The sequence below is a fragment of the Sminthopsis crassicaudata genome, chromosome 6 (genome assembly GCF_048593235.1).
Source record: "Sminthopsis crassicaudata isolate SCR6 chromosome 6, ASM4859323v1, whole genome shotgun sequence".
NCBI classification, from domain to species: Eukaryota; Metazoa; Chordata; class Mammalia; order Dasyuromorphia; family Dasyuridae; genus Sminthopsis; species Sminthopsis crassicaudata.
In genome coordinates, this window is record NC_133622.1 from 222,720,687 (window position 1) to 222,740,268 (window position 19,582).

Sequence of the window (19,582 nt, forward strand, 5' to 3'; positions counted from 1 at the left end):
ACTCTTAAGGTCTCTCTTAAGAACTTTAGAATCAATTGTATGACATGAGAGACACTGGCACAGGACCGCCTTCATCAGAGAAGGTGCTGTGCTTTTTGAGCAAAGCAGGATTGAATCAATTCAGAAGAAAGATGAGATGTGCAGTTAGAGAAACCACTCCAAATATTCATAGGGATTTTTGTGTCCGACCTGTGGTGGAGCAATTGGACATACAGTAACTGGATTCTAACATAGTGATGTTATTTTGGTCCTTTTCTGAGAATGAAGGACAGCAACCAACCAATCAGGTTCGGTTCCCAAACTGGGAGCTCTAAGTCTCAGAGGAGAAAAGTACAATTACTCAGGAAAGACTTGCCAAATTAGCATTCTGTCCTTTCACGTTGAATGGCCAACCTCCATAATACTGTCTCCAGGGGAGCCAAAGGTTTTGTGCTGTTTCATTTAGGACCTGGGTAGTGATCTGAAAAGAAGAGAAAATTTTCCTACCATAAATCCTCATTTCAAGTTCACATTTTCAGTCCCAGGCACTGGGATCATTGGAAATTTCATAAACAGGAAAAGATGAGCAGCCCAACTCAGCAACTTTTATGGAATTATTTATTTTTGTCATGGATGTTTGGGGTATATTTTTATGCATATGTTTAGTTTCTCTTGATGGAATTTGAGCTTCTTCAGGGGAGAAAGGGATCAGCTTCTAACTCTGTGTCTCTAGTCCTCAGCACAGTATCTGGCATTTGATAGGTTCCCATTGTTTGACTGATTGAAGGTACTGTGCACTGCATCAAAAATATAATGACAAAAATAAAACAGTGCCTGTCCTTAGGGAGCTTAGATTCCACCGAAGGAATCCAATATATATTCAGATGAATAAATGCAAGTTACATATAAAAGGGATAGCTAGGTGACACAGTGTCTGGAATCAAGAAGACTTATGTTCAAATATTTCCTCTTGTTTGATTGTTCTTTGTTCTTGAAGAGGACCAATAACAGAAAGATGATCAATCTTGACTTGCAAGTGAGTTGTATTTCAGTGAGAGAGAGCTGTGCAAAGTCTCCCCTTTTTTCCTCTGGAGCTATCTGGGAATAGTGGCCAGACATAGATCAGGATGACTGGAAATTGTTCTGTACAGCCCCCATACTCAATAAACTACAGTAGCCCCCTTTGTTTTAGGGTCAAATACTCTTCAGTGAATCATTAAAGTCTTTCCATACTTTTCCAGCTTTTTTACACATATTTTTCCTTCATATACTCTTGAATCTTACTTGCTATTCTGGACCCATCTCTCTATTTCTCATCTCCGTGCCTTTACATCATCTGCCTTTCATGCCTTCATGGTTTCTCTCCTATTTATGTCTCTAGCAATTCAGAACTCAGCTCAAGTCCCACCTAAGTAGTCATTTACCTTATCAGAGCAGATCATTTCACCTCTTTGCCTCATTTTTCCCATCTGTAAAATGGGAATAATAATAGCACCCACCTCCCAGAATTACAGTGAGAATTAGATATAATAATAATTGAAAGGTCTTTGCAAATTTTAAATTCCTCCATGAATGCCAGCTGGCTATTATTAGTAATTATCTTTTTTTTAGTTCACTGAATCGTGGCTGTGTGGGTTATAGCCTAAGGCAATGTCAGTCATAGAAAGGTAGAGCCAAAAGGAATCTTAGTGGTTTTTCTTCACTTCCTTTGATTGGGAAGGACTCAAATATTGATAGAATCAGAAGACAGGGATTACATTTAATCCTTAAAATTAGCTGGATGGGAAAGGCTGTTGCCAGTTTAATCTAAACTATGTTTTACTAGAAACATCAGTGTGCAAGGAAGAATAGGGGCTTTCTTAGAAAGTCAATCTTCTTCGCTATTGCCTAAACTGAGCACCCCCCTGGAGACTGGCTCATAGCTGTCATATTCAGGAGGGATTGCTGATCCAATTAAACCTCACTGATTTCCCACTAATGACTGGAAGAAAAGCCGGTGGCATGTCATGAAAAGTCTTAATACACTGAAAGAAAGCCCTTTTTTCCATATTAATAATAATGATGATGGTGTCCTGCCACTGACATGTGCATTGAAATAGGCTTTCATTTTTCATCCAAGCCCCTCTGGACTCCTGGAAAGCAGAATGCACCTTATGATCTTCGTCTCACGGGCAAAGAAATTGACTTGTCAAAAGGGCACATGGTGATCACTTAAATTCTATGATAAATTCTATGAGAGAACTAGCACAGCCTTCTAATGATGCTTTCATGATGAGGAGTTCCTGCTGGGCTTGCTTTAAAAAAGAGATAATCATCATTCCCATTTAGGAATATCCACTGAGTTTGCACAATTAATGTTCTCGAGTCCGTGAAATGGTCGGTCATTCTCCCGAGCAGGTTAAACAAACCCCCTGTAATCTTGCTTATACAATTAATTTGCTCAACAAATTGTGCCGATAGGAAGTACAGAGGAAGACCAGCCCAAGCTGAAAGATCACAAATTCTAAATGAGGCAGAATTAATGAAGTTTTATTGGGCTTATTTGGATTCCAGAACTGTTTTTTTTTTCCCTCATTAAGTGTTAGAATCTAGTAGTCAATAACATGCCTTAAAGGAGACTAAAGTTCAAATCCCACTCTGACATTTAGTGGGCATGTGAATATGGGCAAATCACTTCATCTCTTTCGCCCTCAATTTCTTCACCTATAAAATAGAAATAATAATAACTGAAGTGGGTATCTTACAGAGCTTCTATAGGGATCAAATAGACTGTTTAGTTACCCATTCCACAAACATTTATTAAGCATTTGCTATATGTAAACATGAGAAAGTCTCTCATTCGCCTCGGTTTACTCATCTATACAAGGGAGATAAAAGATCAGTTATCCTTCAATGTTGTTGAGAGAATCAAAGGAGATCATATTTGTAAAGCACTTAGCACAGTCACTGGTACATAGGAAAGGCTATACAAATATGAATTATATTAATAGTTATTACCTATCCTTCAGTATTGTGAGGATCGAATGAGATCATATTTGTACTTAGCACAGTCACTGGGATAAAGTAAATGCTATACAAATACTAATAACTATATTAATAGTTATAATTAACAGGGATTATGCTAGCCACTAAGGATCCAAAAACCAAAGCTGCCTTCAGGAAAATTATATTCTTACAGAATAAGGCACAGAAAGTGTTCTGCAGGCTTGAAAATTTTATACAGGGTGTCCCATAAGTCTCAGTGCCGACTGGGGCTTTAATAGATGTTGGGGACAGCCAGGATAAATGCTACTTGTTAATAGGGACAGGACTATGACCTTCTGTATAGGGAACTCTTGAGAAAAAAGTCCTCTACCAGTGCAGTGCTTTGCACTAACTTATAGTCTTAATGATTAGCATGTCAGGAGGTTAAGTGAGTTGTCCAGAGTTATACAGTCCACATGTGTCAAAGGTAAGATTTGAAGCCGGGACCTAGCTCTTGATCTATTATGTCAATCAAAAATGTCAATCACATGGCCCACAGCCCTTCCAAGTGGAGGCCAAACCAAATGAAATTATATTTGGGAAATATTCAATATAATAAAACTGCAATAGAAATAATGTTAAGACTTGTTTTTCTAGTCAGTATGTGGGCTACAGGATATCATTCTTAAATTACTAGTTTTAGTGGCCCCCATTTCTTTCCTTTTTTTGGAGGGGGATCAGGTCCATGCTTTTATTTTTGTTTCTTTGTTTCATTTTAAATGTATTTATTTATTTTAATACATGTTGCTTTATGAATCATGTTGGGAGAGCAAAATAAGAACAAAAGGGAAAAAAAATAATGGAAGAATAAAAAAAAAAAAAACCAAAAAGAGAGAAGTGAACATAGCATGGGCTAATTTACAGTCAATCTCCATAGTTCTTTTTTCTGGAAGCAGATGGCATTTTCTGTCCAAAGTCAATTGGGATTCTTTTGGATGACTCCATTACTGAGAAGAACCAAATATTTCATAGTTGATGATCACACGTTCTTGCTATTTTCCTGGTTCTGCTTGTTTTTCTCAATGTCAATTTATGTAAATCTTTCCAGGGCTTTCTAAATTCAGTTTGTTCATCATTTTTCATAGAACAATAATATTCCATTACCTTCATCTGCCACAGCTTATTCAGCCATTTCCCAACTGATGGGCATCCACTCATTTTCCAATTCTTTATTACCACACAAAGAGCTGCTACAAAGATTTTTGTACATTGTGGGTCCTTTTCCCTCATTTATGATTTCCTTGGGATACAGATCTAATAATGGCACTGCTGATTCAAGGGGTATGCACAGTTTTATATCCCTTTGGACATAGTTCCAAATTGCTCTTCATAATGGTTAGGTCATTTCACAACTTCACCAACAATGCACTAGTGTCCCAGTTTTCCTACATCCCCTCCAACATTTATCATCATTTTTTTTTCATCTTAGCCAACCTGAGAGGTATGAGGTAGTACCTCAGAGTTGTCTTAATTTGCTTTTCCTAATCAATAATGATTTAGAGCAACTTTTCATATGACTATAGATAGATAGCTTTAATTTTGTCATCTGAAAATTGTCTGCTCATACCTTTGACCATTTATCAATTGGGGAATGACTTGTATTCTTATAAATTTGACACAGTTCTTTATATATTTTAGAAATGAGACCTTTATCAGAAACACTGTCTATAAAGATTTTCCCAGCTTTATATTTCCTCTTAATCTTGTTTCCGTTGCTTTTGTTTGTGCAAAAACTTTCTAATTTAATGTAATCAAAGTTGTCTATTTTGCCTTTTATAATGTTCTCTAGTTCTTCTTGGGTCATAAATTTCTCCCTTCTCCAAAGATCTGATGGGTAAATTATGCCTTGTTCTCTTAATTTGTTTATGGTATCATTCTTTATCCCCAAATCATGTACCCATTTTGACCTTATGTTGGTATGAGGTATGAGATATAGGTCTATGTCCATTTTCTGACATATTATTTTCCAGTTCTTCCCAGCAATTTTTGTCAAATAATGAGTTCTTATTTCAGAACCTGGAGTTTGGGGGTTTATAAAATATTAGATTATTATAGGCCTTGATTATTGTGTCATGTGTATCCAATCTATTCCACTGATCCACCACTCTATTTCTTAGCCAGTACCAATATGGTTTTGATAACTGCTGCTTTATAATATAGTTTTAAGTTTGGTACTGTTAAGCCACCATTCTTTGAATTTTTTTTTCAGTAATTGCCTTGATATTCTTGACCTTTTGTATTTTGAGATGAATATTGTTATTATTTTTCCTAGTTCTATAAAATAATTTTTGGCAGTTTGATTGGTATAACACTGAATAAGTAGATCTAATTTAGACAGAATTGTCATTTTTATTATATTAGATCAGCCTAGCCAAGAGCAATTGATATTTTTCCAAATGTTTAGATCTGACTTTGCATGAGAAGTGTTTTGTAATGGTGTTCATTTAGTTCTTGAGTTTGTCTTGGCAGGTAGACACCCAAATATTTTATTTTGTCTATAGTTATTTTAAATGGAATTTCTTTTTCTATCTCTTGTTTCTGGGCTTTGTCGGTAATATATAAAAATGTTGATGATTTGTGTGGGTTTATTTTATATCCTGCAACTTTGCTAAAGCTGTGGATTGTTTCCAGTAGGTTTTTGGGTGATTTTCTAGAATTCTCTAAGTATATCATCATATCATCTCTAAAGAGTGTTAGTTTTATTTCCCCATTTTCTATTCTAATTCCTTTAGTTTCTTTTTCTTTTCTTATTGCTAAAGAATGATCCTCATTTCTGCATGATACCACACTGCCTCTTTCATCAGCTTTCTTAGGGAGTGCCTAACACAGAGCTTTGCATGATCTAATCTTATTGGTACAGAGTGGGGAAAAAGCATTAGGCTTGAAGTCAGGAAGATTTTGGTTCAAATTCTCCCATAGACTAGTTGAAACCACTTATGCTGAAATCACAGGATCTCTTTCAGCCTCAGTTTCCTTATCTGAAAATGAGGGTAATAGCACCCACCTCTCAAGACTATTGTAGTAATGAAATGAGATAATGTGTAGTGATTAGCAAACCTTAGTGTGCCATGTAAAATTATTTTAATTACTTTAATAATAAATGAATTTAATAATTTGATAAATAATTTTATGAATAATATTCATATTATCTTAATAATTATTATTTAAAATGTTTATTTTTCAATAGGAGTATTTTTTATTTATCCAGGTTCACAGATCTTCAAAAAAGTATTAGAAGTATAAACTGGCAATTGATACAGATGTTATTTCCAATAATACAAATCATACTTCATCTATCTGTTCTGATCTAACTCTTAATCATAATTCCTGAATTCACTGCAAAGAGTCAGGGTGGGACTTATCCATTGCCAGGGACCTTTTTGTCCTGGAAGACAATAAATATTTGTCAGATGAATGGATATTTTCCCTCTGGCCTCTTAAAGGTTAATCTATACCAGCACTTGTTGGGAAACATACAATCCATATGTGTTTCTTCTCTACAGCCAGTTCAAGGCTTTGATTATGCCAAACAACATCTGGGTCAACAAGGAGCTGATGAAGAGGTCATCCCAGTGACCCAGGAAACAGTGGTCCTGCCCCTCCCGGTCAGAGATGCTCCTGCCTCCCAAGAAAGAGAAACTGCTCAAGATGGAAGCACCATTAAAACGGCCCAGTCCACTGAAACGAGAAAAAGGTGGGTATTTAGGATCCGCCATCCCACACCTGAGAGGTGAGGTGGGCAAATAAATGTGGCAAGCAAGGACCTCAAATTCACTCTGAGGCTTTTTTTAGTGACACCTTGTGATTTCTTTGAGTTCTTGAAAAAGATTTTCGGTGAGATAGTGGGCTAGTCATGTAAAAAAAGATGCTTTGCAAAATCCTTCTAGTGGCAAGAAAATGCTGGGATTATTAAGCTCCTTGTCACTAATAGAGGCAAAGTATGTATAAGGTAAGGAGAAAAGAGGTGAGAGGAGAGAGATGTATTGAAGGGTCTAGGAAAATAAGGGGAGAAAAAACACTTTCAACCAAGGAGATCAGGGTGGGCTTCAAGAAGGAGGTGGTAATTTCCTTAAAGGAAAAAAAGAATTCTGAAAGGCCAATGAGAATAAGGAGACAACACATTTCTTGTTGTGATCTTAGGACCAATGTTTGCATATTGCCTTAGAAAAGTACTTTGTAAAGAGATTGCTATGGTCATTAATTTTAATTCAGCTCTTACCATTTAACAGCATGGATGAGTTTTCTAGAATGTTTAATTTATTCATATCCAAGAGGGTGAACTTGATTTATACATTTTTAGTATGTCAATAAGGATGGGACAAGGGTAGTCTTGTCCTGTGATTTCCAGGGAGCTCCTAGGAAATTTCAGTACCACTCAACACCTTCTCTTCATCATATGTTTTCAGACAGTCGTCCATATCATTGAGGAGTCATGAACTGATTATGTCAATGTTATTCCTTTCCTGCCTCCCTCCCCAAAAATAGCTTGTTTGTTGTCATGTAGATGGGTTTCAAAAATATCTCATTTTTTTATCCAAATGTTTCAGTTAACAAACAGCTCCCTTTAGACTGTGTCTGTGACTAACCAAAGGATTAACATATTAACAGAGTTAAGTTCTTGGGTGAAATTGGTTGGCTCACACCTTCCCCAGGGCATAGAATTAGCCAGGTCTTTTGGTGGATAAGATTGCTGTACTCGGAGACTCGAGTTCAGATCCAGCTTTAGTCACTAGGTGAGTCCCTTAACTTCTATCAGTCTCAATTTCCCCATCTGTAAAATGGGAAAAATAATAGCACCTACCCTACAGTATTGATTTCAGGCTCAAATGAGATCATATTTATAAAGTGCTTTGCAAATCTTAAAGTATATAAATACTAACTGTTGTTTTTAGAGACAATTATTTGGGGTTCTCTATAGCAAAGTTTTTATACTGTGAGTCACAACCTAATAGGGAGTCATGTAACTGAATGTTGTGGTCATGAAATTATGATTTATTATAAGTAAATGTTTGATTTGATATATGTGTGTGTATGTGTGTGTGTGTGTGTATCCCTTGGGATTGTGTAAAAATTTATCAGACAAAAAGGGTTGTGAGTAGAAAAAGTTTAAGAAGCCATAATCCAAAAGAAATGTACATAATATTGCTTTGAAAAGCATTAGCTACTTTACAAATATCAGGCATATAATGCTTATATGTGTGTTTTTATATATATAACATATTTATATACGTGTGTGTACAAACACATACACTTTTATACTTCTCTTTCAAGTCTTGTTGGACTAGAGTAAATAAGATCCCCTTTATATCTTCCTAATATATAGACAGAACAGGTGAGAAAGTTAGTGAGAACATGAGAATAATTTTGCTTTTTCTATTAATAATTGTACCTAGCACACAGCATTACAGACAGTATGTGGTAATATCTTTGCTTAATGAAGGAAAGAATGATATGTCTACATGAGTTCCACATGTGAGGAAATTGCTCTTCAGGAGTTATTTTGTTCATGACTTTAAGGACTGACATTTAGATCAAATTTGACATTCACAATAGCCCTGATGGTTGGCACTATGGGTATTATTATATCCATTACAGTGACCTTCTAATTTCTCCTATCCCCAGTACATTCATTATGCCCCTGACAGCTACCAAAATGATATTCCTAAAACAGAGAAACACCCATGCACCTCCCTTTCTCCCCACATAAAAATTCTCAGTGGCTCCCTATTGCCTCTAGGATAAAATGTCAACTCCTCATCGTAACATTTAAAATATCTCCACAATCTGATTCCCTCCTCCCTTCCTAGTCTCCTTTTATAACTGCCTTCTTTTATACCATTTTCATTCCACGTAAACTGGCCTGTTCACTGTTCCCTGACCATCCATCTGTTCCCATTATGAGTCTCAGTGACACCATTCTGTTCAGAATTAGGACAATAAAGAGTAGAAAGGAGACTGGTTTCATGTTACCTGGGCATCTCTGCCTTCCTGGCTCCTGTCAAAGGAAAGAAACTATTTTTGTGTGGGCGGAATGTGGCCCAGCGGGCCAGCTTCTCCCCTTCTTCTGCCCACTCCTGGAGAAAGCTGATCTGGGTACCAAGTGATGGCTAACCTCAGAGAGATGAAGATCTTTCCACAGAGCAACAGGAGATCAGAGCTTCATCTGGTGCTAGAAAGAGAAATAAGCCCAGACTCCTCATGAACTGTGCTGGGTTAAGGAGGGGTCCCATTTATCAATGCAGAAGGCCAAAGGCAGTCGAGAGGGAGGAACATTTACCATTCCGTTTAACACTTAGAATATTGAATATATTTTGCAGCTAAAGAAACTTAGAGAGTGTAAGTGCATTAGGTAGGGTCCCATCACAGACAGTTTATTAGTGTCTGAGGCGGGATTCAAATCCTGGTTTTCAAGATTCCCTGCACCCTCTATGGTTACTTTCTAGCTCTAAGTCTGTGGTCCTGTGTGTGGGCAGGGGGTAGGGCACCCCAAAAATCAGCTTTGTGAGGAAGTGGCTGTGAATTGACTGGCCTTCGTGGCAGCTGCCAAAGCTTGGAGTTTGGAAAGGTGGCTTAGAATAAAGCCCATCTTATTTACTGTTTCCAAAGCCACAATAGGTTAATTAAAGAAAAATAGGACTGGCACTTAAGACCCCTGAGCTTTCTTTCAGAACTGGCTGAGTGTGTGTGTGTGTGTGTGTGTGTGTGTGTGTGTGTGTGTGTGTGTGCGAGCACTCAGGCTCAAGTGTTCTTTTATGTGAAGTCGGAATCTAAGTGCGTGCCCCCCTGGAGGGGCCGAGCCTGTAACCTTGGGATGGATGGCTCCAACAGAAACTTACTGCCTCTCTTGTTGCCATGGTTACCTTCAGCAGGTCGCCCAGCGAGAACGGCTCGGTCCTTAGCAACGAATCAGGGAAGCCCAGTCCCGGGAGACCCTCGCCCCAGAATGTGACAGCATCGGCCACAGCGCAGCAGCAGAAAGTGACAAAAGATGAGGGAAGGAAGAGAAATGGTGAGAGAGGGACAAGGGGTCTGGGGCTGGGAGTCGCCCCCACCTGCTCCCATCCTCCCTCCCTGGGACAGACCCATGAGCATCCCCATCACCCCTGCCCAGCTCTGAGCCCTGCCGATGTTAGAGCCGCTCTATCCGGGAGGCAAGACGAGTATAATCATCTCCATTTTACCACTGAGCCAATCAAGATCACCCAGCTAATAAGGGGTCTCCTAGCACCAGCAATCTTTCCACTACAGAATGCCATTTTCTCTGGGTGCACAGGAAAAACCCCACCCCCTGAATACTCACCTACACCCTTACCACACTCTCCCAATTAATTATAATTGTTTTCATATATGGTGTAATGGTTAGAATCCCAGACTTAGATTAATTAAGATCTGGGTTCAAATGCTGCTTCAGATACCTAGTGACCCTAGGTAAGTCAGATAAATTCCTTGAGCCTCAGTTTCTTCATCTGTGAAAAATGAGGAGTTGGGACTAGATGTCCTCTTGGGCCCCTTCCACTTACATATGTGGTGTCTTTTCCAATAATATAGATGCCCTCTGAAGGGTAGGATTTTTTTGTATGTGTCTGGATCCTCTGGCTCTAGCATGGTGCCTGTTATACAGTAGGCACTTAATAAATGTTGATTGATTATATCCCAAAGAGATGCATCTTCCCACTGTGGGGGTAAGGGGCAGTCTCCTCCTCCCAGACACAAGTTCACATCAGAAATGCACACTGCTACTGTCTTGACTTTGAGTGAAACACTTTCACTGAACAGATTCATAACCCTAATACTCAGTCACTCAGTCAGACTACAAACATTTATTAAGCACTGACTATCCGGCAGGTGTTAGGGTAAGCTCTGTGTTATAGAGAAAGGCTCAGCTTCACGAAGAGTGGATAGTAATTTGGGGAGGGGATGCAAGATGCAGAAGGGAGCTGGCAAGGTGAGGTGTTGGGGAAAAGTACCTGAGCAGGAACCAGGTAGATCAATCTGGAGAATAATGAAAAAGAAGCCATGGCTGACCCAGGCACATCTTCAAGTGGAGGTTCCTGTTAGGAAATCACTAATAGGAGGAGGAAGAAAACCACGAGGATGGATGGAGGTATCTGTAGAGTGAGAAACCCTTGGCAGAGGTAGGAAAGTCCGGAATCAGAAGCAGAGCTGGAAGGAATTGAGCCATAGCTGGTCTAGACACACACACACACACACACACACACACACACACACACACACACACACATGAATACTATACAGAAACATTAATTCAATCAAATTGATTTTTTTAAAAAAGAGCATTTTTAGTGTAAAAAGGAACAGGAAGACAAAACATCTGTCTTCAGGAAATCCAGCCTCACTTACTAATTGTGTGTTCTGGTCAAGTCACTTCACTCTGCCTCAGTTTCCTCATCTGTAAAAGAAGCTGGAGAAGAAAACGGCACACTACTTGAAATATCTTTGCCAAGAAAACCCTAAATGGGATCTTTTTCCATCTTAATCTGGAGAGTAGGACATGACTGAACATCAGAATTTGTTGAGCTGGGGAGGTACCATTGTTCGTTAAGAAAATCACCTTGATAACTGTGATAGATGAATTGGAATTGGAAAAAGGACCAACTTGGAAGCTCCAGAGGTACCCACTACCATATAGTTACAAAACACCATTGCTTCCTTTCCAAATGTCCATGTCTTGGCTGAACCTGACTCCTTCCCACAGTCCTCTTCTCCTATCTTGATATATCCCTCTGCGTCTCTGTTCTTATCTGAAGAAGACCTGAGAGATCCTCTGTAGAGGATCCTTCTCCTCTGTGGAGAGAAGGGATGTTTTTTTTTTCCTGGAGGTCTCCTTCACAGAAGTTGGATTCGTGGCTCTTAAGAGATGTTAGCAGCTGCTTATTGCCTCTCTGGATAAAGTTCATTTCTTATACCATTTAAGGTCTTTCACAGTCTGGTTGCAGCATGTCTTTTCACATGACTCACTCATATTCATTTTATGATTCAGTTAAATTGGCTCACTAGCTTTCCCTCACACATGGAAATATTACAGATTTGCAGAGTTTGAGAGCTAGGAGGGCTTCAGGCTCCAACTGTCCAATCCACGTGCCAAAGGAATCCCCATGATCACACTGTGACAAATGGTCATCCAGTCTCTGCTTGAGGACCTCCAGGACAGGGAAGACCCAGCATCCCTTGAGGCAGCCTCTTATCTTTGGGGAAGTTTTCATCATTGGAGGGCAACCTCCACCCATTTTTCCAACTCTGTCCTCTGAGCATAACAAAGCAAGGATAATCTCTCCATGATGTGCTCTTAAGACATTTAAATATAGCTGTTATATACTCCCATGAGCTTCCTTTCTCCAGGCTAAACATGCCCAATTCTATCAACATGTGAACCCAAGGCTCTTAACAATATTGCTCACCCCCCTATAGCTAATTAATGTTCTTAAACTATGGTGTCCAAAACTGAACACAGAGCTCCAGGTGCCTGACAAGGGCAGAGGACAATGGGACTCTCATCAACCTGTTCCTGGAAGCTATACCTCTCTTAATGTGCCCAAGATCACATTAGCTTTTTTGACTTTTTTTTAACCCTAAATTTTTTCCAAAATAACTTAGAGCTTTCCTATCTCCCCTGCATCATGCTTGAACAGTTGATTTTTCATATTCAGATCCAAGTCTTTATATTTACTCTATTGAATTTCATCTTTTCGATTCAAACCAGTGTTCCAATCTGCCGGTATCCTTTTGGATCATAACTCCATCATCCAGAATGTTAACTGTTCCTCCTCAGATGAAAATTTGACTTGCGTCCCTATCTATGTTTTCATCCACGTCACTGAGAAGCAGAGTGATTGATAGTGGCCCAAAGGCAGAGCCTTGAAGCACTCCATTAAAGTTCCTTTTTCAAGTCTACAGTTCTGCATTAATTCCCCTCATTCAACCACATCTAAAATCTACCTAATTTTAATTCATGTAGCTTGTTGATAAGCATCATATCTAAGACTTTGGAAGTTTAATATATAATAGAAAGAGCCCTGGTCCTGTAGTAAGAAGATCTGGGTTCAAAGTCCACTTCTCCCATTTATTCTCTGCATTAATTTGGGTGAGCCATTGAAATTCCTTTTACCAAAATGTTGTTCTCTATAAAATGAAAGAGGTGGATTAAATGGTTTCCTTGGTCCCTTCCTGCCCTAAATCTATATTCTTGTTGCTATGCTGCAATCTAAGCATACCATATAATAATTCTATGTACTTTATTTCTCCAGTGTATTCACTGAGTTATTGGCCTTCAGAAAGAACACAATAAAATTTGTGGATTCATAATCCTCCCAAAACCTGATCTTGTACACTCAAAAATAGGCCAAATATATAATTTTATCTTGAAATATTGGGGAAAGGAAGGGGGAAAGGAAGAAGGAAGGAAAGAAAGAAGGAAGGAAGGAAGGAAGGAAGGAAGGAAGGAAGGAAGAAAGAAAGAAAGAAAGAAAGAAAGAAAGAAAGAAAGAAAGAAAGAAAGAAAGAAAGAAAGAAAGAAAGAAAGAAAGAAAGAAAGAAAGAAAGAAAGAAAGAAAGAAAGAGAGAGAGAGAGAAAGAAAGAAAGAAAGAAAGAAAGAAAGAGAGAGAGAGAGAGAAAGAAGGAAGGAAGGAAGGAAGAAAGAAAGAAAGAAAGAAAGAAAGAAAGAAAGAAAGAAAGAAGAAAGAAAGAAAGAAAGAAAGAAAGAAAGAAAGAAAGAAAGAAAGAAAGAAAGAAAGAAAGAAAGAAAGAAAGAAAGAAAGAAAGAAAGAGAAAGGAAGGAAGGAAGGAAGGAAGGAAGGAAGGAAGGAAGGAAGGAAGGAAGGAAGGAAGGAAGGAAGGAAGGAAGGAAGGAAAGGGAGAAAGGGAGGGAGGGGAAGGAAGAGAGGTAGGAAAAAGAAAGGAAAGAGAAAGGAAAGGAGAAAGGAGAGGAGAGAGGAAAAGAAAGGAAAAGGAGAGGAAGGAAGGAAGTTGACACACTCCATCCAGAAGCAATAGTAGAGTTTAAATGATCATGGTTCCAGAACTGGAAAGGGATGAAGTGTCCAGATAGCGAAATGTAGCATGATTGGGAAGATAATTAGTTAAGATTTAATATTTAGGTCTTCGAATATCAAGAGAAAAAGTTCAAGCCAGTTTATTAAATACAAAATTCAATAGATACTAGACCTAACCAGAACTCCAGATTTAGCTTTAGAGAGAACTAGACTTGAGTCCTTAGTATTGAAGACTTCCTTTTGATAAGAACAGTTGCATCTCATGTTTAATACAAAACCTCCCCTCAGAGACCCTGCAAGTCAGGTATTTTAGATTTATTATTTGTACTTCACAAGTGAAGGTTTTGAAGGCCACAGCTCTGAAGAGTCACCTATAGTCATAGGCTCATGGATTTGAAGCGGGAGGTCACCAAATCCCACCCCATCATTTTACAAAATAGTAAACTGAGGTTCAGTGAGACTAAGTGATTTGCCCAGTGGGGCAAAAGAAAGTGACTTGCCCAGCTTTCTTTTCAGAGAGTCACACTTCAACTCATGCAGTTAAAGTGGATATTATTAAAATAACAATAGATATTTGAATTGGATTCTTTTCATTTCAAGTTTATCTGTCACCTGAGAAGCTCCAAAAGGCCTAAGTTCACACATCTAATATGGGTCTGAGGGAGGGCTTGAATCCAGGTGAATCCGAGTTTGGTTCTCTCTGCACTAAACCACGATGTCTCTTGTTATTTTAGAAAACAAAGAAAATAACCTATGAGAAGATCACAGAGCCATTAGTGAGTTTGTTTTAAATCCCACCAAAAAAGAGATTTAGAAGGGGAGGAAAAAGAAACAAGTATATATTAAATACTTACTATGTTCCAGGTACCATGCAAAGTACTTTACACATATTATCGCATTTGATCCTTGGGAGATAAATACTATTATAGTTATATTCATTTTACAATTAAGGAAACTGAGGCAAACTAAAGTTAATTGACTTTCCCAGGATCACACAGCTAATGAGTGTTTGAGGCTGGATTTGAATTCAGGTCCTCTTGACTCTAGAGCTGGTGCTCTATCCACTGTATCATCCCCAAATTCTGTTCCCTGACATACGGGAATCCATCTCCTTTTTTCTTGACCAGGCATTTCATTCCATTTTTGGATCCTTCTCAAAGTTAGGAAATGTTCCCTGAAGTCAAACCTGCATCCACCTTTCTGAAGCTTTTACCCAGGGAAACTTGTTCTACCCTCTTTAGTCCAGCCAAATTCTCCTATGAATCACCCCTTTTAGATACCATCAACTATAGGGATACTCCCCCAGGTCTTCTCTTCTTGAAATCCCTTATTCTTTCAGCTCCCCCTTGATGCAATATTTTCCTCGAAACTTCCTGCCATCTTGATAGTTCTGATCTGAAGAAATTTCAGTTTCTAGCATGTGGCTACCGAACTGGCAATAATCCTCAAGATGGGGTTCCACCAGGGCGGAGACCAGGAGGACTCTTGCCTCTGCTCAATGCCCAGGACATTCATTTTGTCATATTTACTCTCCCCCCCTTCCCCTTCGATCCAGACCTGATTTCATCAGTGTTGGGAACCTCCCAGTCTAAGACCTCCCTCCACCAATTCAGAGTCACAAATCATCTGTAACTGAGTCTAAAATGTTACTTGAAACACTAAAAGGTCCAGACACTTGGCTGGGGTCACACGGCTAAGATGTAACACACTAATCTAAGTCTTCCTGGCTTGGAGGCTAGCCTTCTTCTCTCTCCAACATTCCACTGCCTCTTGTCAGCATATGGAAGCTTCTTGTGACCAGCGGGAAATCTGGCCTGAGTAACTTGTCTGATATGGAAGGCAAAACTGGGGTTCACATGCAATCCTCCTGGGGTTAACCACTGCTCCTTGCTACATGGACAAGTAGGATCTTGTAAATAAATACAAATTTCTGGGACAGAGTTTTTTTGCTATTTAATTCTCCATTGTCAGCCAATAAGCATTTATTAAGCACCATTGCTAAGTTCTGGGCTTAGAAGACAGTCCCTGACCTTGAGGAGCCCACAAATTGATAAGAAACTATATATATATATATATATATATATATATATATACACACACACACATATATATGTATATATGTGTGTATGTATGTATATATATGTATGTACATATATATGTATTTGTGTATATGTATATATATGTATGTATATATACATACAGACACATATACACATATGAAAAAGCTAGATGCTGAATGACTAGGACATCTTTAACAGAGAGAAGCAATAGAATAAAAACAGATTAAAAAAGACTTCCTCTAGAAGATGGGATCAGTAAACAAGCTGTTTGAATAACTTCTTATTGGATTCTGGGAGGTCTTATCTGCCCTCTAAAGTAATTTCATTTACTGGGTTTAATTTGACTCATCTTTTGGGCTACATTTAGTGAGAGAATGATACAAGCTGTGTGTTTCTGGATAATTTAAATAACATCTCAATCTGTTGAGAAGATGGGAGTAGGGTGGACAGAGGCAAAAGCATGACAAAATTGCTATTACATCCATATTTTACGTAATGTCTAAAACATATTTTGTTCCTAAATTGTCTACTTCCTTGTGGGAGCAGGGGGCTTAAATTTATCTCTTGCTGAGTTGCCCTCAATACATTTTCAGCCTTTTAGTTATTTAAATGGGATATACTTTAAAAAGAAACAAATCACATGGGTGTATCTAAGGCCCAATATTCCTTCCGTCCCTCAGTTAAGAGAGAGGCAAGGCAGATTTTGGAATTGAAGAGTCTGTTGGAAAGGGAAGAATTCACCCTACTGTCATTGAGTGATAAATGCTCAAAAGGAGCATTCGCTGAGTCCCTACTGTGTGCCAGGCAATGTGCTCAAAGCTATAGATACAAAAAAAAAAAAAAAAAAGCAAATTATAGTCCCTGTTCTCAAGGAGTTCATACGGGGAAGACTACACCAAAGTAATTATGTACAAGATATATCCAGGATAAATTGTGACTGAACCCAGAAGGAGGCACGAAGATTAAAGAGAACTGGCAAAGGCTTCTTGCATTTTTAGCTAAGACCTGAAAGAAGCCTGGAAAGCCAAGAGGTGGAGATGAGGAGAGGATTCCAGGCAGGGGGAACAGCCAGGGAAAAAGCCTGGAGTCCAGATGGAATAGCTCATTCAAGGATTAGCAAAAAGAGCAGTGTCACTGGCTTGATAAATATGGAGAAAGGAAGAAGGTGTAAGAAGAATGGAAAGGTGAAGAGGAATGAGGTTATGAAGGGCTTTAAAAACTAAACAGAGAATTTTATATTTGATCTGAAGATAATAAGGAGCCCACTCTGCATTTTTCAAATAAGGGGAGGACCTATCAGGCTTGTGCTTGAGGAAGGTCAACTTGACAACTCAATAGAGCAGGACTGACTTGAGGCAGTGAGAGAACCCAGTCAGTGATTGCCATAGACAGGAAAGAAGTGAGTTCTGAGGGGAATCAACAGAGAAATAAATGATATCACCTTGAACTGGCCTTTTGGGATTGTTGGGCTGCTTTTGACTAACGAAATCAATCAAACTATGAAATCGTTTGTGAAGGAATGATTTATGGTCGGAAATCTGGCATAGACTTAAAGTCAGGAAGATTAGAGTTGGAACTGTCCATTATTGATACTACTTAGAGAGTCTTAGCAAATCAGTTCCTTTTTCTTTGCATCAGACAGGTTCCTGGGACTGACCCTCTAAGGCAGGGGTTCTCAAACTACGGCCGCGGGCCAGATGGGGCTCTGCTGAGGACGTTTATGCGGCCACTGGGTTATGGCAAATGGGCCGAGGGGCGGAGACAGAGCGTGAGCTTTTGTTTTTACTACAGTCCGGCCTCCCACAGTCTGAGGGACCGTGAACTGGCCCCTATTTCAAAAGTTTGAGGACCACTGTTCTAAGGTATAGATTCTTTTGATTTCAGTGAAAAATTCCATTATTTGAGAACTGGGACGCCTTTGACTAAAAAGGACTGGCAGCATTTATGAATAACATTTATATTATAAACCTTTGAGATCAGGAACTGTATCTTATTTGAGTTTTGTTTTCCCAGTCTGTACTTAATAAATGTTTATGAAATGGAAAGTTAACTTTGATATCTGAGTCAAGGTAAAATAGAGCTCAGCATTTTGTTGATTGAATTATTGCTCTGTCAATGCAGGTATCTGGATATGAATTAATGGATCAAATATTTATTAAGGTTTGACTTTGTGCTGGGCACGCTGCTAAATACCAGAGATATAAATACAAACAAACCAGACAGGCTTTGCCAGTGAGGGGCTCAGATCTGAATAGAAAAAGACAACACAATTAAGGGGAACTCGAGAGGTGGGGGAGACTCATGTAATGGGAAGGAAGGAGGTGAGGGAGGGTACGTTCTATTTGCAGTCATGGCAGGAGCTCAGGGTTCCCAGGGGAAGAAGCAGCAGGAGGGTGAGGCAGATAATTACCAGAGTAGAGGCAGCATTTAATTCCAAAATGGCGTGCAAGTGGTGGAACAAGAGAAGCCAAAGTTGACCTGCATAGTCCACTGTGCTTGTCTTGGAGTCAGGAAGATGAGTTTGAATCCTGGTTAAACATATATAAACTGCCTGGAGCCCCATGGATTTGTTCCTCACCTTTGCCCCCCAAAACTCTCTCTTGCAAGGTTTAGCTCAAGAGCCACCATCTTTTTGAGATCTTTCTTCATCCTCCCAATTGTTAGTACTGCCCCTCTTTTGAAATGACTTTGTTTACCTTTTTAGTTTACTCGAATGTATACATGTTGTTTGTCTTGCTAAAATGTAAGCTCCCCGAGGGCAGGGATAGTTGTGTTTTTGTCCCTGGACTTCCATTGATCAGCAGACCCTGGCATAGCAGAGACTAAAATGCTTGTAGAATTGAATTGTAATGGTCCGCATTGGTGAAGAAGACTCCTCATATTCATGAAATCACAACTCTTGGAAATAGAGAAAAGAATCACTCTGTGAGGTGGGTAAGGACAATATGATTATCCCCATTTTCCAGATGGGGAACCTGAGGTGGAAAATGGTGAGACAAATTCTTGACACACAGAACTCTGTCACCCATTGCTGGAGTGACTCCCTTCTCACAGCTGCCTCTTAAGAGTCGCCACCTACACCCATCCCTTCCAGGCTCCTCGGATCGCTAGTGTATCTTCCCAAAAAATTACTTCACATTTTTATAATATATATTTTGTACAGGTTGCAGCTCCCCTCCCCAGAATGTTAGTTCCTTGAGTGCAGAGATTATGTCATTTTCATCTTTGTAATTCCAGCATCTAGAAAAATGCACACAGTAGGTGCTAAAAATTACTAGTTACTAGTCGTGTCATTATGGTTTTTGAGCCTAAAAGCACTTTATAGGTCTTCTTATACAATCCTTTTCCTTCACAAAAAAGATGAAGCCTTATCACTCAGTCAACCAACAAGCATTTATTAATTTCTGCCCCAAACACCGGAACTAAAAAGAAAAGCAAAAACCTAGTCACATTCTAAATGACTCTGGGACATAGGCTCCCAGCCCTAGATCTGGAAGAGATTCAGAGAT

At 39.1% G+C, this 19,582-nt stretch overlaps 1 protein-coding gene across 7 annotated transcripts in view; it reads left to right on the forward strand.

Moving 5' to 3' along the window:
* Positions 1-19,582, forward strand: part of KIAA1549L (KIAA1549 like) — a 274,216-nt gene that overhangs the window by 195,044 nt on the left and 59,590 nt on the right. For 5 of the 7 annotated variants that reach the window (XM_074276445.1, XM_074276446.1, XM_074276450.1 and 2 more), the window contains 2 exons: positions 6,507-6,697; positions 9,870-10,012. In XM_074276445.1, coding sequence (XP_074132546.1) covers positions 6,507-6,697; positions 9,870-10,012 — 334 coding nt within the window. The remainder of the gene's footprint in view (positions 1-6,506; positions 6,698-9,869; positions 10,013-19,582) is intronic. The other 2 variants (XM_074276447.1, XM_074276448.1) reach the window with 1 other exon arrangement.